The sequence below is a fragment of the Ursus americanus genome, chromosome 36 (genome assembly GCF_024610735.1).
Source record: "Ursus americanus isolate L20-20 chromosome 36, mUrsAme1.1.p, whole genome shotgun sequence".
Classification (NCBI taxonomy): Eukaryota; Metazoa; Chordata; class Mammalia; order Carnivora; family Ursidae; genus Ursus; species Ursus americanus.
In genome coordinates this window covers 1698933-1719308 of record NC_142162.1, presented here as the reverse complement: position 1 = coordinate 1719308, position 20376 = coordinate 1698933, and the positions used below count along the sequence as shown (strand labels likewise).

Below are 20376 nucleotides of genomic sequence, written 5' to 3'. Positions count from 1 at the left end.
GAAATTTCCATTATTTACAGGTGATTCATGCAGGGATCCTTATATGAAGCACTTTCTACCAAATCACTAAAAGTTGTAGTTATTAAAAAATAATAATAACAAACAAACAAATAAATAAATAAATAAAAGTTGTAGTTATTATGTCTATTCTCAAATAGTAGATAACCTCATGAAGTTGGGTGATTTCAACCAGAATCTTTCCACAAGACTTTCTATCATCTTTTTTTTAAATAGAGATTTTATTTATCCATTTGACAGAGAGAGCGAGCACACAAGCAGGGGGAGCAGCAGAGGGAGAGGGAGAAGCAGGCTCACCCCTGAGCAGAGAATCCAACGTAAGGCTCAATCCCAGGACTCTGGGATCATGACCCGAGCTGAGGGCAGACGGTTAACCGACTGAGCCGCCCAGGCGTCCCTCTATCATCTTTCTAAAAAGGATTTCATGAGTAGACCAGTCATTTTGTGATACAATCTACGGAGAACATTAAGAGGCAGATGATAGGAGAGGAAAGCAAAGGGATGAAATGTTTGAAATAATATACATAAAGGGAAGTATACAGTGCTATGTACAAAACAGAGCTTGATAAATGACCTGGGATAATTCAGAGACCTTCTTTTTTTTATTAAATGTGTAAAAAGTAGTCCACATTGCACAAGCTCAAAATCAGACAATCTACAAGGGTGTATAATTGGCATATTTATGAACTGTATCCACCCCAAAACTCACTGCAGACACAATCCATATTACATTCAATGTCTGCATATTTACATAATACCTACTGCAAAGTAAATACAAAATTAACTGTCATCATTTTAGTTCAACACATACGTGATATAATTCAAAACAAAGGCAATTTTCTTCCACCAAAAACCAAAGGTAATTATTTTCAAACCAAGTACCAATTCATCATATTGTGCAAAAACATTTCAAGACTAATATAAGGATTCCACTTAGGTTTGGTCAGTAAGATACGTTTCTATACTACTGAAATTCAGCTAAAGTTTTAGATTGTAATTACCAATGTAACGTACTTCTGATTTACAACTGACCTAAAAATAGTGGTTGCTAATATATATTCTTGACGCTTTAAAAAATCTTCACAACTTAAATACAATTCTAAAAGTGTATGTGCCTTGCCACTCACTCAATAAACATGATTTATTTTAATACAGACCACAGAAGTTCAACTAATTAACCAGAATTCTAGATCCATTTCCTGCCTGCTATCTATTTCAGTCTTAAATCTGACTTTATATCAACAGCAGCAGTTCAGAATTTATTTCATAAGATTAATCCCAAGAGTTACTGGGTAGCTTTTAAACTATTTCATTCCTTATAAATATAAATCCCTAGACAGTCTAGATCGGTAGTACCCTGTATTAGAATTATAGAGGGAGCTCTTAAAATTTGCATAGGCCCTTCCTCAGAACTAATGAGTAAGAATCTTCCAGAATGTCTGTTTTGTTCTGTTTTAAGTTCCCAGGTGATAACGGCATGCAGCCTAGTGTGAACCTCTGACCTAGACCACTAGGCCAGTGGGTCTCAACTTTTAAGGTACATCAGGAATCACTTGGGGGAAAAAAACAAAAACAAAAACAGACAAAACAAACAAATAAATAGATTTGCTTCAGTTAGATTGAGAGTGGTGTCTAGGAACCAGCATTTTAAATAATCACTGCAGCTGGCCCATAAACCACTCTGAAAAACAATGCACAACCTTTACAAATGAGTACATTCGGCAATTTAGGTGACATTGTCCTGCAAGTGCTACTGAATCCTGCCCTAGGCAAGTTTTAGCTAGTGTTTGAGGGCAAATGTAGCCCTTTAAGGGAAAATATATTTATATTTTTAAAATATCAGGTAAAGTCAAGTAAACTGTGAGATCATAATGCATTCATTAAAGGGACCGACTTTCCAATAAATTGTCTAAACCTTTAAACAGACCAGTTCTTAGCAGTCAGTTGAAATCTAATGCTCCCTCCATGGTTAATTAGCCTGATATGAGATCAGAGGTAGTGATTCCAGCTCACCAAAAATGTAATGTAGACTACAAAAGATACACAATTCTAAGCATATACCTTTATAGGTTCTGTGCAGTCTCTATGTAATAGAGATTGAAGACCAGCTGGATATTAAATAATACTAAAACGATGAATAATATACTCTCAATCTTAAAAAATGAAACTTCATGTAATAATTCCCTTGCATAAGTTCCTACTGAAAATACCGAGGGGAACAATCTAAAAAACACTAAAGGTATCATGCTGCCCCTTTTGTGAAGAAGCTATTTGCTAATTTTCCTCCATTCTTATCATTATCTATAAAATGGGTAGTTGGTATAGATATCATTCTAGTTTACGAATTTTTTTAAAAGCACAGGAAAAGTAACCACATGTAAGGCCACACACAAAATCAGAGGATAGACAGAGCTAGCAATCAGACCTTCCATTTGGAGGACTTTTATCAATTTGGCAACTGGATCTCAGTGTGTGACAACTCTTAGTATTATAAATATTGAAGCGTACTTGAGCACGTGACAGCTCTATCACCCCTGCCAAACGTTAGGAGTAGGGATCATCTACTTTCAGCACAGAGAATACACGAGAACGAAAGAGCAACATCAGGAAGCAGAGGAGATGCTCGGCAGGATCTATCTGGAATCTTGCCCACCTGTCCCATGTCCAAGATGCTACTTCCTGTGTACACGTCTCCATCGTGCTCTTCACAAAGGCTTGTACCACCCCTTTTCCGATGGCATACCTTGATTCAACAGTTAGCATTATTTCTTAACCAAGCAATGAAAAGGCAATTACCAAAAACCAGCACTGTGTTGCCAGAAAGGCAAGTCATCCCATAAATAAGAAACTGAATCTTTTAAATCCATCTTGCTTACCGAGAGGCTACAAAACTCATCCTAGTTTTTAATCACTTAGAGTATAGACCATTTTCCAGTTTATAAATCATTCAAGGACAAAATAATGAATTTGAAAATTATGCAGAACAAAGGTTGGAAAATTACATACAAATACTCAAACCGAGTTGATATTATGTCTCCGACCTGAGGGGGAAAGCTTCTTGGACGCAGAAATGAAGATACAGAGATAGCAGACCTGGGAAAGGACTGCAAGACGTGAGACAGTGGCGTAAGGCACTACCTTCACTCCAGCCTACACGGAGGCCACCCTGGATGCCGGCCACACAGGCAGGGAAGGGCGAACACACACACACACACACACACACACACACACACACACACACACACTGGGCTTCTCATGTCCTCTTAGCTGGTCTGGCAGTTAACTGCTTTTCTCTCTCAAATTCCTTCTCACGTTGCTGCTCCCTTTCCAACTCTTCTTTCTGCCTCTTCTGCTGTAGTTTAAGTGCTCTTTTCTGTGTCAAAAAAATTGAAAACCAAGAGAACAATCAAGGCTTATCAGTTGTGGCTTCATTTCAAAGTAGCAGTGCTCTGACTTGTGCTAAGCCACAGGCATTAATAAATTTCATATTTAACTTTTAAATTTGCTCTGGGTAATTTAAGGTCCCCCTTAATATAAAAAATGTTTAATGTCTTACTCCCAACTCTTATTGAATGAGAACAGCAGAGACAATGAAAACACGAGCTCCTTAGCCCAGCTATTGGTAGAAAAGCCCAGAGTAGTATGCATTTTAAGAGAAAACAGTGAGCCATGAATTAAGTATGTTATTGAATACAGATATCTAAGAAGTCAGAAAATGAATACTGAAAAAAAAACAATTAAACCTCCACTTCTGTAAAGAATGTGAAAGAATTTTCGACTCACTTTTAACTTCGACGTCTTTTCATGAAGCATCAACATCTCTTTTCTTATATTCACCAACTTGGCATGATAGTGTTTAGCTTCAGTGAACTAAACATGGAACAGTAAATGAAAAGTGAAGTTAAAATAAGCTGAAATTTAAAAAAGGGAGGGGAACAGACTGAAATAGTAAAATGGATGAGTTGTAAATTACAGTTCATTCTGCCTCAACTGGTCACATCTTTTAAGGCCTTAATTATCTCCACATTTTAATGCCAATATTCAAATTTCATTTAACCCATTAATAGGCATTTGAAAACACTTGATTCAGGGGCGCCTGGGTGGCACAGCGGTTAAGCGTCTGCCTTCGGCTCAGGGCGTGATCCCGGCGCTCTGGGATCGAGCCCCACATCAGGCTCCCCCGCTATGAGCCTGCTTCTTCCTCTGCCACTCCCCCTGCTTGTGTTCCCTCTCTCGCTGGCTGTCTCTATCTCTGTCAAAGAAATAAATAAAATCTTTAAAAAAAAAAAAAGAAAGAAAGAAAACACTTGATTCAGTTCAAATTGAGAAAAAGGAATTACTAAACGTAGATTTTTATATCGTGTACAGGTAACATTTTGCTTTAAAAACATGCACTATAATCCTAAAATTTTATTAAGACTATCCAGTAATGCTATCAATTTCATGTAAGAAAAAAGTAGAACACTACTGTCTTTACAAGGAAGAGCCTGAGCCAGGGTACGCAGGACAATTTCAGTGAAGTGTCTGTCCATCAGGAAAAACCAAGCTATGGCCAGAGAATCCTGAAAGGGCTGTGGACAAATCTGGGCATGTTCCTTGGGCTTCTCAAGAGAGACCAAGCAGAACCACCACTGTAAGGACACTTTTCTTCCCAAGTCATGGTATGTATAGACATTCTATCTTAGCCAAAGATGGAGGCAAAGGAAAAAAGCACCTCATTCTCAGGAGCCAAGGTTAACAGAAAGAGAAGACCAAGTAACAAGAATGAGAGAAATGTCAGTAAAGAAATTAGCAACCTACATGTATCTACAAGTGAGGTCTTAAAGTCTGTTGAGCTCTACAGCTTACAGACGCTCTTCCCCCACCCCCCACCCCGCCCTCTCTCTCTGGGCCTTAACAGTTTTCAGTTCCTGAATGATAATCAAACCATTCTTTGGCTGAGAGAAGAAAAAAGAGGAAGACCCCTGTAGACTGAAGCAACACTATTACATCTCCTTGGTTCATTCATTTATCATTCATTGACTCAGCAAATGTTTGTTCTGCTGCAATATGAATTCAGTGGGGAAGACAAAAGGAGGTCAGCATAGCCTTGTCCACCTCCTTCATAAGTCAGAAAACCATTAAGTGGAAGACTTTGTATTTACTACCCCAAGCCTCTGCCTAATGCTACAGAAGTCTGTTTTTGATCATTATAAAGAGAAAACATTAATGAGACACATTTGTTCAACAAAAAGTCCATTTTTTGACATACATATGAAAGTCCACAAAATCACGCAAACCAAGCTACTGCTTACTGTTGAGGTGAAAAGAAAGGTAGCCACAAGTTCCTTATTTTTGTTAATTCCCTGTTTCTTAAAATAGAGTATCAGTTCCTCTCATCAAAAAGGTATAAAGCTTCTGGTGAAATTCACTACTGCCACATATACTGAAAGACATAAAGGATCTATAAAGGACCCCCAAAGGATCAATTTCAGCATTAATATGCTATGGCATTATGAAGAGGTCATAAAATTAAATAAAATGCTGACCTTTAAAAAGTCATGTAATTCATTAGGAGAGATGCACTTTCCTTAAGCGAAAACACAGTACCCCAAAAGTTCCTTACTTTTAGTTCTTTTAGTTCTTTTAGAAGTCTCTAATTATGATGAGCAAATCTCTTCCAGACTTTCATAAATAAGTTCCATTTTCTATTACAAGTTCAACATTTGAAAGATAACAATTCAAGACAATGGAAGTTCTAGTAAAGTAAATCAAGGCTTCCTGTTAAAAGACAAATTCTAAACGTTAAAAATTAGAGGAAAAGATCCTAAATACACCTAAGTACAAAGCTGCACAGGATAAACCCAGCTATTTCTAGGCCAAGTTCTCATTACGCTGTGTCAACTAAATCATACTTACCAAAGCATTAATATCCAGCATAGAATGACATTCTTTAAATTTTGAAATCTCTTGTTCCAGTGTATCTAGTAATACAACTTGGTTCTGTCTGAAACAAAAGCACATAGCCAAAATAAAGTGTACATACTGTAAGGGTTGGAATCACATTTCAAAGGTAAAAATTAAGTTGAAATGTATTGCCTCTCTGAGGCTTATTTGGTTTAACAAAATCTTTTTCAAAATAATATTCCAGGGGCGCCTGTGCGGCTCAGTCGGTTAAGCGTCTGACTCTCGATCTCAGCTCAGGTTTTTTGTTTTTTTTTTTTAAGATTTTATTTATTTATTTGACAGAGAGAGAGACAGCCAGCGAGAGAGGGAACACAAGCAGGGGGAGTGGGAGAGGAAGAAGCAGGCTCCCAACAGAAGAGCCTGCCATGGGGCTCGATCCCAGAACTCCAGGATCACGCCCCTGAGCCGAAGGCAGACGCCTAACTACTGAGCCACCCAGGCGCCCCTCAGCTCAGGTTTCGATCTCAGGGTCATGAGTTTAAGCCCTGCACTGGGCTCCACACCGGGCGTGGAACCTACTTTAAACAATATAGTAATAACATTAATAATAATAATAATAATCCAAAGCTACATTCTGGTAACTGTATCTTTTATTCTTGCCTAAATGAGTAATAATTTCAATAACTGAATCTAACTGTAATAACTGAAATCATCAAATCATTTAAAATCATTTTATTATTTCTTATTTCAAGCAACTCTCTATAGTATCCCCCAAAAAATTTTTTATACTATCTTGCCCAAAACACTTGATTTTATGTCTAGTAAAGCTGCAAAATTATCATAAAGGAAATGGGGAGCAATGACTTTTTAGATTAGAGTTGGGGAAAATGCAGTATCAAGGGACACTAAATCAAAAGAAGTAATTAAGATGAAAAAACAGGACTAGGAAACACAAGATTCCCCACCAATAACCAGTTGTGTGATCTTGAAAACTTAGTTTATTTCTCTGGGCCTAAATTTCTTTATTTATAAAGTGAGAAGGTCAGACCAGGTAACCTCTAAGGGTCCTCATTAAAATTCGGATTCAAAACCTTCTATTGAAGAACAGAAGCCAACTTCCCTGATACTCCTCTCCAGATCAACCAGTGCTAGGATCACAGGAATAAGGAACACTGAGGAGCCACTGAATTAAACATTTTAAAGACTACTACAGGCAAAGCAAAATATGACATGATTTACTTGCAAAACTATGCTAAACAGAGAATGATGAAAAAAAGAAATAGCAATGAAGAGAATGAAGAGCAGTTACAACATCTCCACCACTTGGCAAGGAGTTTGGCATACCCCCCAGGTCACAACTTTGCCCGCTCAGCTCTGAGTAGAGACCACAGAAAGTGAAATATACAACAAAGAAGAAGAGAACCCAGCAAGTCAATGACCCGACATAAACAGGACGGCAATGACAGACTGTTGCAACTAGAAAACAGTAAAGAGAAATCAATGAAGCCAAAAGTTGTTCTTCAAAAGATCAATAAAATTGATAAACCTCTAGCCAGACTCACAAGGAAAAAAAAGAGAGAAGACACAAATTACTAACATAACTTACAGAAATCATCACTGATTCCATGGATATTAAAAGGATCAGAAGAGACTATTTTCAACAATTCTGTCCACAAAATTGATTACTTAGATGTAAACAACTAATTCCTTGAAAGACACAAACTTCCAAAACTCACAAGGAGACACAGATAATCTATGTAGGCCTATATTTGTTAAAGGAATTTAATCAATAAGCAATAACCTTCCAGAAATGAAAATACCAGGATCAGATGGCTTCACACATAATGTCTACCAAACATTTAAGGAAGGAATTATACCACTTCTCAGTAATAGTGTCCAGAAAACAGAAGCAGAGGGAGAACCTCCTAACTCATTCTATGAGGCTTAACATTATGCTAAAACCAAAACCAGATAAAGACATTACAAGAAAGGAAAATTATAGACCAATCTTTCATGCACAAAAATGCAAAAAATCCTCCACAAAATACTACCAAAATGAATCCAACAATATAAAAAAAGAATTATACACCACAACCAAGTGAGATTTATTCCAAGTACACGAAGCTGGTTCAACATTTGAAAATCAATCAGTGAAATCTAGGACATCAATTGAGTAAAGAAGAAAAATCATTTGGTCCTATTACACGATGCAGAAAAGGTATTTGATAAAGCCCAACACCCTTTTGTGATTAAAAACTCTAAACAAACTAGAAAGAGAGAGGAATTTCCTCAACTTGATATAGAACATTAAAAAAAAAAAAAACCCTATAGCTAACATCACACTTGTGAGAAGCTAAATGCTTTCCCCTTATGAGAAGGAGTAAGTAAATATTGTCTGCTTTCACTATTCCTATTCAACACCATACCAGAAGTTCCAGCTAATGTGATGAGACAAGAAAAAGAATAAAAGGTATACAGATTGGAAAGGAAGAAATAAAACTGTCTTTGTTCACAGGTGACAACACCACCTATGTGGAAAATCCCAAAGAATCAACAAAGTATATGAGTATAGCAAGATTTCAGCATACCAGGTTAATGTATAAAAGTCAGGAGTGAATAATCAGAAAAATCAATACCATTTACAATAACCCCCTTCATAAAATACTTTGATATAAAGATAACAAAATATACACAGGAGTTATATGCAAAAACTATAAAACTCTAATGAAAGAAATAAAAAAAGATCTAAGTAATGGATATTCCAAGTACGTGAAATAAAAAACTCAATATTGTTAAGATATCAATTCCTCCCAACTTGATCTAAGGACTCTATGCAGTCTCAGTTTAAATCCCACCAAGTTATTTTGTAGATATCAACAAACTGATTCTAAAATTCACACAGGAAGGCAAAGACTTAGAATAGCCAACACAAAGAACAAAGTTGGAAGACTTACACTATCCAATTTCAAGATTTACTACAAAACTACAGAAATCAAAACAGCATGATAATGGTGAAAGAACACACTGATCAATGGAACACTATAGACAGCTCTTAAATAGACCCACACAAATACAGTCAACGGTTCTTTGACAAAAGAATACAGGCAATGCAGTGCAGAAAGGATAGTCTTTTCAACAAGGGTGAGGGAACAATTGGACAGTGATGTACAAAGAAATTAACCTAAACACAGACCTTATATTTCACAAAAACTAACTCAAAATGGACCATAGAGCTAAACATAATGTAAAACTCTTAAAAATCTAGAAGGAAACACAGGAGAAAATCTAGGTGACCTTGGTTTAGAGATGAATTTTTTTTTTAAGATTTGTATTTATTTGTCAGAGAGAGCACAGCAGGGGGAACAGCAGGCAGAGGGAGAAGCAGGCTCCCCACTGAGCAAGGAGCCGGATGCGGGACTGGATCCCAGGACTGTGAGATCATGACCCAAGCCAAAGGCAGACGCCTAACCCACTGAGTGACCCAGGTACCCCTAGAGATGAATTTTTATATGAAATATCAAAAGCATGATCCATGAAAAAAAAATTTGGTAAGTCAGACTTTTAAAATTAAAAACTTCTAAAAATAAATATTAAATTAAATTAAAAACTTCTGCTTGGATGCCTGGGTGGCTCAGTCGGTTGAGCATCTACCTTCACTCAGGTCATGATCCCAGGGTCCTGGGGTCAAGCCCAGCATCAGGCTCCCTGCTCAGCCGGGAGCCTGCTCCTCCTTCTGCCCCTCCTCCCCACTTGTGCACATGTGTTCTCTCACTCTCTTTCTGTCGGAAATCAAGAAATAAAATCTTTGAAAAAAATAAATAAATAACTTCTGCCCCCCAAAAAACAAAAACAAAAAACAAACAAACAAAAAACTTCTGCTCCGTAAAAGGCACTATTAAGATAACAAAAAGACAAACCACGCACTTGGAGAAAATACTTGCAAGACACATAAAGGACTTGTATCAAAAGTATACAAGGAACACTTAAAACTCAGCAATAAGAAAATAAATAACCCAACTTAAAATTAGGCAAAAGATCCGGGGCGCCTAGGTGGCTCAGTCGTTAAGTGTCTGCCTTTGGCTCAGGGCGTGATCCCAGAGTCCTGGGATCCAGCACCGCATCGGGCTCCCTGCTCCGCTGGGAGCCTGCTTCTTCCTCTCCCACTCCCCTTGCTTGTGTTCCCTCTCTCGCTGGCTGTCTCTCTCTCTCTGTCAAATAAATAAATAAAATCTTTAAAAAAAAATAGGCAAAAGATCTGAATAGGTACTTAGTGTATAATCATGAGTTTGTCTGATCTTTGTCCAAGGTTCCTGGCATGTCTATTCTAAGACGCTTGGAATTTCCCAAATGATAGGAGTAGCTTCATTTTTCACAAACCCCTCTTGGAGCACGCCAGAGTTTATGCTAATGAGGTGATAGGGGCTGGTCATGTGAGAAAGATCAATCATGTGGTTACAGGGTTGGGGCTCTGAACCATGTGATATCAGTCCATATGATACCATGACTGATATCACTCTTTTCTCCACAGAAGGGAAGTGGGGGGAGGGTGCTGGACAGTGAGTTCAATTACATGCCCAATGATCCAATCAATTGTGCTTACAGAATGGAGCCCCAATAAAAACTTTAAGCACTGAAGCTCAGTAGAGCTTCCTGGTTGGTAAACACATCAATGTGCCAGAAGGGTAACGAGTCCTAATTTCACTAGAAGAGGGGCGCCTGGGTGGTTCAGGCTGTTAGGCATCTGCCTTTGGCTCAGGTCATGATCCCAGGATCCTGGGATCAAGCCCCGCATGGGGCTCCCTGCTCAGCAGGGAACCTGCTTCTCCCCTTCCCTCTGCCTGCCCCTCCGCCTTCCTCCCATCCCCCTTTGTGTTCTCTCCAAACCCTGCCCCTATGTGTCCCTTCATTTGGCTGGTCCTGATGTGTATCCTTTATAATAAAACGTGATCCATAAGTCTAGACACTCTAGAAAAAGATTCCACAGAATATTTAGCTACAATATCAGGCAGAAATGACTGGCTTTCCTTTCCCTTAAAGTTTTGTATAATCTGTGACACTTATGCTGGGAGTGATGAGGAAGCCTTGATGCAATATCTGGGGAAAGATCCTCTGAGGAAAAAAAAACTATTTCCTTGGAAGGTCCAAGCATGAATTATCTCAAAGGGAACCCCACTAAGCCTACTTACAAGTACCTTGCTAGAGACTTTTAGGACCTAGATCCCAGAACCTCTTTTTTCTTTCTTTCCAATGTTCTTAAAATGATGAACACATGTACAAGAATATTCATAACCTTTCTTATATATAAAGTCGAGTTTTGTTCTCGGTCTTCCCTACCCATTGTTAGCTACCAAGTAAACTTGACTTGTCTCTACCACTACCTTCTCCTTCACCTCTGTAGGCCTGGTTCTATAATGTAAAGTGGCTTAATGAAAATTAAACTGTTTGATAACACAGCCAGGACTGGATCCCAGGTGCCTCAGAGTCCAGTACTCTTTCCCCTAAATCTTTATCAGCAGTGGGATTTGTGGAGAGAGGGATGAAAAAGGCAGCTACTGGGAAACATTTCTCTTTTTCCTTTCTCTGAAGTTTGCTTATCTTTCCTTAATACTACAGAGATGTAATAACTGCTTACTTGTCGTATTTAATTATTAATTCTACCACTAACCACTCCCTGTGTAATCTTTTTCAATTTACTTAACCTTTCTGGACCTCGGTTGTCTCAACTACAAACAGGAATAACATTAATACTTCATAAGGTGTCGGGATCGAGATACAGTATATAAGGTGCCAGGCAAGTAGTCTATATAGTAATAAATAGCAGCTGAGTTTACTATCATTATCATCATCATCATCGTTGTCACTGTTGTCATTTAGGTGCCTTGGAAGATAAGTGGGATCATTTAAAAACACTAAATTTTAGCCAATGTCATCAATTAAACTCTGCAATTAAACAGTGCTTCCCAGCTCCCTGTAAGCAAACTGCTATCCAGATATGCTTTGCTTGCAGAGTTTCTTATCTTCCTTCGGTCTGACATACTTCATCCAAACTCCCCTACAAAATTTTTATGACCTTTTGGCCACAAGAATTGACTGGCTTTAAAATACAAGGAATACCACGCACTAGGGATAAAAAATGTCATTGGAAGCAGAAAACCAGGAGTGCTCCCACCTCCCTAACTCCAGGCGTGTGCCACAGAGTAGCACACAGTACCGCTTTCACACTCATTTATCATCTTCAGGTCCAAGGATTCTAACATTCCTTACTAATATGTACAAAATGGACATAGTGGTTGATTGCTCCTCTCCTTTTGCCCTAAAACAGGCTTTTAAGGCAGCTCATAGCCGGATCATAGCTGATGACCATGAAAAGAAATGACAGGCCAGCTTGGTCCTACCCAAAAGGAAGTAGAAGTTCAGTCTGCTTTTCTGGATGGGAGCTGATAAAGTTAGTATATATCTTGCATGCTGATCCTACTTCACGAAATCCTGTTCTTCTCTTGGTGTATCCTCCAATCCTTTAGTTAAGTAGACCTATCTACTAGAAATGAAATGGGTCCTCTCAAAAAAAGATACTTAAAGATATTTGGCAACTCATGTGAACCAGCAACTGAAAACAAGTGTGGCTTATATGGAGGCAATTTTGCAATACTACTCTGAAACGGGAGTGTACCCATCCTGCAACACTCCCCGCAGGCAATATTTTCATAAAATAATGGTAGAACACCAAAACTAATCAAATAGTCCAGATCAGATTTAGGGGTACCTCTTATAAAAGACCAAACACTCTAGGAGTAGTATTCATTTCACTTTTCACATTTAAAGTTTTATTCATTAAAGTAATCTCTATGCCCAGTTTGGGGCTTGAACTCAGGACCCCAAGGTCCAGAGTCACATGCTCCTGTTTCTGGGACTGAGCCAGCTGGGTGCCTCTCATTTTTTACATTTAGATTACTAAGTACTCCTTCACTCCCAACTGCTACCACTAAAGACAGAAATAGTCAACTGTATTAAATGTTACTAAATGTTAGACCTTAATACAGTTGATATACACGTATACGGCTATACAGCTAGTTATGACTACGCCAAAGGGGAAATGAGCGCATGGAAGGTTTTTGCTAGCTCACGTGAGTTCCTGAAGAGCTTGTTTTGATCTCTGCAGATCTGGCAGGTAGTGAGAGAGCAGTCCTTCTGCCAGCTGCTCCACAGCTTTGTCCTCTACAGTCAGGTCCTCCAGTAACCCTTCATCTGGAGAAGCATCACTTAAACCTGTCCCCAAGAAAAAATCAAATGTAGGAGTCGTGTAAATGGACATGGGGGTAAGAGAGTAGTGGGGAGGCAGGGGGCTGGCAGTGGGGTTCAGAGCACACGCACAGGATACTACAGGCATCCTTCCTTTGCTTTGTTTAGCTTTACCTTCTGAGTATCCTCTAAAAAACAGGATATGAGCACTCAAAAAATGTTTTTAAGCTATTAAAATAAGGAAAAGTCTGGATTAAAAGAACATTAACACATGCAAAACACATTCGGTATGTTTACGTATTTTCCAGGGCAGAAGATTTACAGTTTTCAATGGATTATTAAGAGTCTGAGGCCTAAAAGTGGGAAAGTCACTGAATGAAAGCAATCAATTCTTTTCAAAAGCATGCAGAAATGCAATGCCTAAAAAAATTTTTTTTCAATTGAATGTAAGGAAAAACGTGGGTCAACATTTACTTTGCATATAGCTTGACATATTATTTACATGTAAAAGGAAGGTCATTTTATCATTTGTTAGAAGGAGAAAGATTTTCAAAGGATTTCTCTTGAGACTCAGCACCTTAATTTACCATAGAAAACAGTGTATAATTGCATGTAAATCTTGACGTGATGCCAGGAACTATATTTCATACTTTCCTTTGAATAACAGTGTAAGCGCTGTGTCAGCCATTCAAAAACATATAAAATGAATACCCATCAATCACCACTCCTACCAAGAAAAGTATAAAACCATTTCTAACCAGGGTTCGATGAATGGTTTAAGATTTTAGAATTATTGGTTTAAAATGAGAAAAAAAAAGTGAGATGGTCACATTACTAAAATTGTACTCTAAAAGCATTTTTATATATTAAACTCTGAAACAGCTCCATTTAATCATAATCTGGTAATAATCGGTAACATCAAATTAGATCATTATATAAAATATATTTATTATGGCACACTTCTTATAGCTCATTTCCAAGAATAGTTTTTACCACAGATTTAAATTTTGGCAAGACTGAGAAAAACCATGTTGTCATATTCAAAGTAAGTTTTTATAGATCAAAAAAAAAATAGTATGGTTTTTATTTTATTTTGATTCTGAGACATATATGAACAAACTTTGGAATTCTCCAAGTAGCAAGGCAATATTCAAACAGGACTAGAACTAACTAGAAACTGAAGCAGTCCTCAAGTGAAATAAAAATCTAACGGGAAAGGGGCGCCTGGGTTGCAAAGCTGGTTGGGCAGTTGGCTCAGGTCATGGTCTCAGGGTCTTGGGATCAAGCCCTATGCTGGGCTCTGGTCAGCTCAGAGTCACTTGGGATTCTTTCTCTCCCTCTTCCTCTGCCCTTCCCCACCGTGCGCACACACTCTCTCTCTCTCTCAAATAAATAAATCTTAAAAAAAAAAAAAAAATATATATATATATATATAAAATGGGAAAAAGTAAGAGTTTTACAGATATTGCCATTGATGCGCCATCAGATGGGTAGTGACTGAAGTATATCTGAAAATTAACGCCATTGCTTAAGGCTTGATTACAGTAACAGTGCAAACAACGGCAACTCTCTTTAAGGAAATACGGAAAACAAGTATTACAGATAAACAACAGAAACACCCAAATAAGGATTTATCAACTTTAAGGAATAACAACTAATACACTTCCCTTACATTAAACATTTTTTTAAATATTTTATTTATTTATTTGAGAGAGAGCATGAGGGGGGGTTAGAGGGAGAGAGAGAAGCAGGTTCCCAGCTGAGCAGGGAGCTCCACCTGGGGCTCGATCTCAGGACCCTGAGATCATGACCCGAGCTGAACGTTAGAGGCTTAACCGACTGAGCCACCCAGGCACCCCTATGTAAACATTTTAACTCACAGACCTCCCCCACTCTACTCCAATCTTCTGGTTAACTATGGAAGAGTCTAACTTACGTTTCTAAATACATCAAGTTACTAAGTTCAAGGTACTTTACTGTGGGAGATTAAAGAAAAAGACAGGGTCCTTACCCTACTCATACAAGAAACATTAGCTACACACTTGTATTAGTACTAGCACTAGTGTACTAGTTTCCAAGGTTACAAGAATAAACTAAGCAAGTCCCCTTCCCTGAAAGGGCTCAATACAGGGAATCACAATATATGAGAAGTGCCATTAGAGAAAAGGAAACTGTTATGGGAATTCAGAGGAGAGAAAGATCATGTTCATCAGGGAAGTCTAGAAACAACTTCTAAAGAACTGTGGGAACTGGAGCTTAAGCCTGCAGAATGGATAGAATTTTCTTTTTAAGTATTACTCATTGTAAAAACTTGAAATACAAAAGAGGGAAGTATAAGCTGAAAAGTAAAAATACTCTTTATTGGGGCGCCTGGCTGGCTCAGTCAGTAGGGCATGCGACTCTTGATCTTGGGGTTATGAGTTCAAGCCCCACATTAGGTGTAGAGATTACTTAAAAATAAAATCTTAAAAAATATATTCTTTCTCACTCCCTTACTCCAGTCACTCTGTGGTTTCATACATAACCCTCAAAAAAACTGTCTCTGCATATCCATGCATGAACCCTGTTTTAAGGCTCAGTGGTTAGGCAACTGGCTTTGGCTTGGGTCACGATCCCAGAGTCCTGGGATCAAGCCCCACATCCCGCTCCCTGCTCAGCAAGGAGCCTGCTTCTCCCTCTCCCTCTGCAGCTCCCCCTGCCTGTGCTCTCCTGCTCTCTGTCAAACAACTAAATAAAATCTTAAAAAACACACACACAAAAAAAACCACCTGTTTTAATCATAAATGAAATACTACAAATATTGTTCTTCTCTTAAATATACATCTCAGGTATCTTCCATATCCATATTATGCGTCTACTACGTTCTTTCTAATGGAATAGAATTCTACCATATTTTGTTTACCAGTTCTCTGTTATGGACTCAAGGTTTGTGTCTCCCCTCACAAAATTATTTTGTTTAAGCCCCAACCTCCAACATAAAGGTATTTGGAGGTGGAGACTTTGGAAAGTAATTAGGTTTAGAAGAGGTCATGAAGGTGGCGCCCCATGAAGGGGTTATTATCCTTAAAAGATAGAGAAACCAGAATTCTCTCCCTCCACTATGTGAGGACACCATGAGAAGGCAGCCGTCTGCAAGATCAGAAGAAGGCTCTTACCAGGAACCTGACTGGCCAGCACATTGATCCTGGACTTTCTAAAACTCCAGAACTTCAAGGAATAAATTGTTGTTTAAGCCACCCAACCTATGGTACTTTGTTGTAGCAGCCCATGTTGACTAAGATACCTAAGAAGGATATGCATTTAGGTTATTTTCACTTCTGTTTCATTTCAAACAATGTTGCCATGAGTTTCCTTGCTTGTCTTTGCATATCCATGTCAATGTTTCTATAGGATAAATTCTTAGGAACAGAATGATGTGACAAGGGGTTTATGCATTTCTTAAACAGACATTGCAAAACTGCCTTCCTAAGATAGGGCACCAATTTATACTCCTACCAACAATCCTTGAAGGCCACTAGTTCCAAATGGGTAAGAATTCTAAAGGAGTGGAAGGAATACCATATGGCGTTTAAAAAAAAAAAAAAAGGCAACCTAAGGAAAAGTGGGAATATGGGATTGCTCTGGAAAGAGATGGTAGTTTGCGGTGTCTAGAACATACGACAAATGCAATAGTGAGCTTATAAGACCCTGTGGCCGTCCCATGAGGACCCCTGAGTGTCAAGTTAAAGGGTTGGGCCCTTTGGTTAAAAAGTAGTAAGGAGCCATTTTAAGGTTTCCAAGCAAGAAAATGACATGACTGGAGTTTTATCTTGGGGCAGTGATATGACAACAGTGGGACAGGTGCAGTGGAAGAGTAAGAGACTGGAGGTGGATAGCCTTACAACTGTCCTTGAGAGTGAAACTACAGAGAGGAGATGGAAGTTGCATAGTAAAACCCTAAACTAAATAGAGGTAGGAGGCAAGTGAGAGGAAAGTCAAGAGTAACATCAAAGTTTGAACTGAGAGTGACTTGGCACCATTAACAGAATCAGACATCTTTTATTTACGCACACGCTGTATGCGAGGTTAAAGCAAAACAACCATGGCAAAGTATCCAGCAAGCAGATGGAGAGCCAAGCAGAGAGGGACCCAAGCTGCACATATATACAAGGAAGTCGTATTAATAGAAGCAGCTTATGAAAGTGTAAAGAGGGGGCGATCACTGAGGAAGAGCATGAACAAGAAAGGGCTGAAAGCACTATTTTTGAGTAGCCCCTATTTCCTAGAACCGGAGGTAAAAGAAACACATCTAAAGCCTTGCGGCCTTCCTCATCTGGGGTTCCTCCTCTGAACAGGAACTGTTTTGACTCACTATTTTCTCAATTCTCCTAAGGATGGTACATAAATAGTACCATTCAGGATGCCTGGCAGGTCAACTTATTACATTCAATGGATGCCTTAGGGTATTAGGGCTTAAATCTCTCCTGGAACTCAGGTTGAGAAAGCTGCGAGACGAATGTCATGAGTGTGTGGTCAATCATACTTGGATGTATCACTTCTCTGAATGACAAACCGATCATCTTTCTGACAAATTCATCCTCAACCACTAACGTATAACAAATAGCCAACAATGTGCTGGAGTCACCACCCAAACGCAGAATGACCTCACCATCAACCGCCCCCCAAACACCTCTTCCCCTCCAGACTTCGTTTCCCACTCATGCAGCTTGGCACTGGGGCCGACACGATGCCCCACTTCCGCGCTGGGGCCAGAACCTGCGAAACAAGCAGCTCTCTCCCGCCGGGTAGTCCCGGAGACCCACCCTCTCGGGAACCGGCCACCCGCCCCGCCCCATTGTACGTACCCGGCGCCGGCTCCCTGGCCCCCAGGCCGTGGGGTGGCCCTGCCAGGACCCCGTCCGGGGACGTCGGCCCAGGAACACTCATGTCCTTCCCGCTGGGAACAGGGAAGGGGCAGTTGTGCAGACGGTCAGATGCCGTAAGAGGAGACCCAAGGCGTCCAGCGCCCAGCCGGACAGAAGCGGCGGTCGCACCCGGAAATGACGAAAGCGGAAGACGGTGTGACCGCGAATTTGCCCCCTTTTCTTGCCTCCACCTCCACTTTCCGGACCGTTATTCGCCATGCTCTCCGGTGTCTCCGCGCTGACGTTGTAGTCGGGTGGAGGGCGCGGTGTCAGTAGAGTCCGCTGTAGAGGGATCGTGTTCTTGCGACCGGTTGTCGGGGCGGGGAGTGGAGAAGAGCGCGCTCCTTGGTGGACCGAGAATGTGGAAGGAGCTTTAGGGTTGAACGTGATTGTGCAGTCAGGCTTTGTTCCCCGAAGCCAGGCACAGCTTTGCAGTTTATTGTCCGTGTTAAGGAAACACCTTAAGAACAAGGACTGCGTGGTTTTCCTGCGGTTTGGACCATTTTTAAAAAATAAGTGTGTGGCTCTCTGAGCTTCAGCCTTGGTAATTGGGGATTTGCCAGCATTCTGGTCTCCGCTCGTTGATTGTAGGTGAATGATTTTAAGGCCTGGGTTGCAGTATGTACTGGGCAAATTCAGGCAAATTACCGGAAACTGCCCTTGCAGAGATCCTGCGGGATGATGCCATGGTTTTAATGCAAAACTTAGAAATGGGTAGAGGCAGCCTCAGGCCAAATAAAAAGATAAGCTGTTCCCTCCCTGCCTTAGACCTTCTCACCTTGAGTGTAGTAATCGCTTTCTGATGTTAAACCTCAAAATTGCTCGTTCATTGTTTTGTGGGGCAGCCAAAATTGTTTAAAAATGTGGATTTATGTCGAGCCTCAGAAACAGGCACCTGCTCCCCATTGCCCTTATCAGTGCATACACACCCTTTTGGCCTCCTTTCGTCTCAAGATTAACTCCTTACTACCTGTGCTAAGCAGAATAATGCCATTTCCGCCCCGCCCCCCCCAAGATGTCCACGGTCTTGTTAAATTTTACCCACAAAGAGTAGTTAAAGGTTGCAATTGTTTGACTCTAAAACAGATTATTCTGGATTACTAAATGGGCCAAATGCAATCACAAGGGTCTTCAAAACAAAGAGGGAGGCAGAAAGAGATGTGACTGAAGAATGATTAGAAAGGCTCTGAAAATAGAGGACAAGAACACTGGCCAGGTTTGTGGTAACCTCTAGAAGCTGGAAAAGACAAGTGGGTTCACCCCTAGAGCCTCTAGAATGGAACTCAGCCCTGCTGACACCTTAATTTTATCCCAGCGAAACCTGTATTAGACTTCTGACTTACAGAACTATAAGAAAATTAATTTCTGTTGTTTTAAGTTTGTGGTAATTTGTTACCATGGCAATAAAGTAATGCACTACCCTTCAAACATCCTTTGTTCCTTCCCAACATATGACTAAAACTATGTCCTTTGATGTCTTCAGTGTTCTTGCTCATGCTTCAGCCTGGAATATTCTATTCTTTTCAAAGTCCTACTCTTCTTTCAAGGCTTGGTCTAAATAATACCTTTAAAATAATTCATAATCCCACCTCCCCTTTCAACTTTCAGAAATTATAGTAATAACCTTTTCTCAACTACAAAGCATCCTGCTATTTAGCACTTAATCCATTCTTATGTGAGTTATTGCCTTTGATTTCATTTTAAACTCCAAACAGAAAGTCTTATTCAGAGAGAACCATAATGGGTTTTCAATAAATGTGTGCTGAATGAATGAAGTATTGATTCTCCAGAGCCAAATTCCAAACACCTATAATCTCCAAAGTCTGAATCACACCAGATGGCAATAAGCTGCCTGGTAACCCTAGTTGATTATTAATATTAACCCAACTAGATACTAAGGTCCTTTAAAAGAGACCTGTGTCCCTATGGGTCTTCTGTAACCTCTTTATCTCTTAGCGCAGTATTAAGCATATTACTTGGATTTTGAAAGACTGGTTATTTGAATTTAATAGGATGAAATTAAACTGTCACACCCTGCCTATTTTTATCATTTATCATCTTGTCCTCTCTTCTATTTTACTTTCAGGAAAGATTCATGTTAGAAATTTTGATGAATGTTCTTTTTCAGCATTTTACTTTAATGTAACAAAAAATGCATCAGCTAAAGAGAAAAGGAGGATTTTCTGCCAGACCCATCTTGCTTTTCTCTTTCTCCTTTTCCTTCTTTCCCTTGCAGATTTCAGCTCAATCCATCAAGTGCTTGTTGAAGATCCACTGTGTTCCACTCTCCAGTATGCAGGTCCTGTGCACCTAACACTGCATGTGACAG

At 39.6% G+C, this 20376-nt stretch overlaps 1 protein-coding gene across 1 annotated transcript; it reads right to left on the bottom strand.

Annotated features, from left to right (window-relative positions):
* Positions 1-598: 598 nt before the first annotated feature.
* BLOC1S6 (biogenesis of lysosomal organelles complex 1 subunit 6) lies at positions 599-18533 on the bottom strand. The gene is made up of 5 exons (XM_045812266.2): positions 17988-18533; positions 13029-13170; positions 5917-6004; positions 3802-3888; positions 599-3391 (listed from the first exon to the last, which is right to left on the bottom strand). Exons 1-5 carry the CDS (start codon positions 18067-18069, stop codon positions 3272-3274), a joined length of 519 nt encoding a protein of 172 aa, XP_045668222.1. The 5' UTR covers positions 18070-18533; the 3' UTR covers positions 599-3271.
* Between the last annotated feature and the right edge of the window lie 1843 nt (positions 18534-20376).

Coding starts and splice junctions, on each gene's coding strand:
- BLOC1S6 (XM_045812266.2), bottom strand. CDS start 18,069: ATGAGTGTTCCTGGGCCGACGTCCCCGGACGGGGTCCTGGCAGGGCCA. Junction 13,171..17,987: donor GGCCAGGGAGCCGGCGCCGG/GTACGTACAATG, acceptor TCTTGGGGACAG/GTTTAAGTGATGCTTCTCCA. Junction 6,005..13,028: donor CAAGCTCTTCAGGAACTCAC/GTGAGCTAGCAA, acceptor CTTTTGTTTCAG/ACAGAACCAAGTTGTATTAC.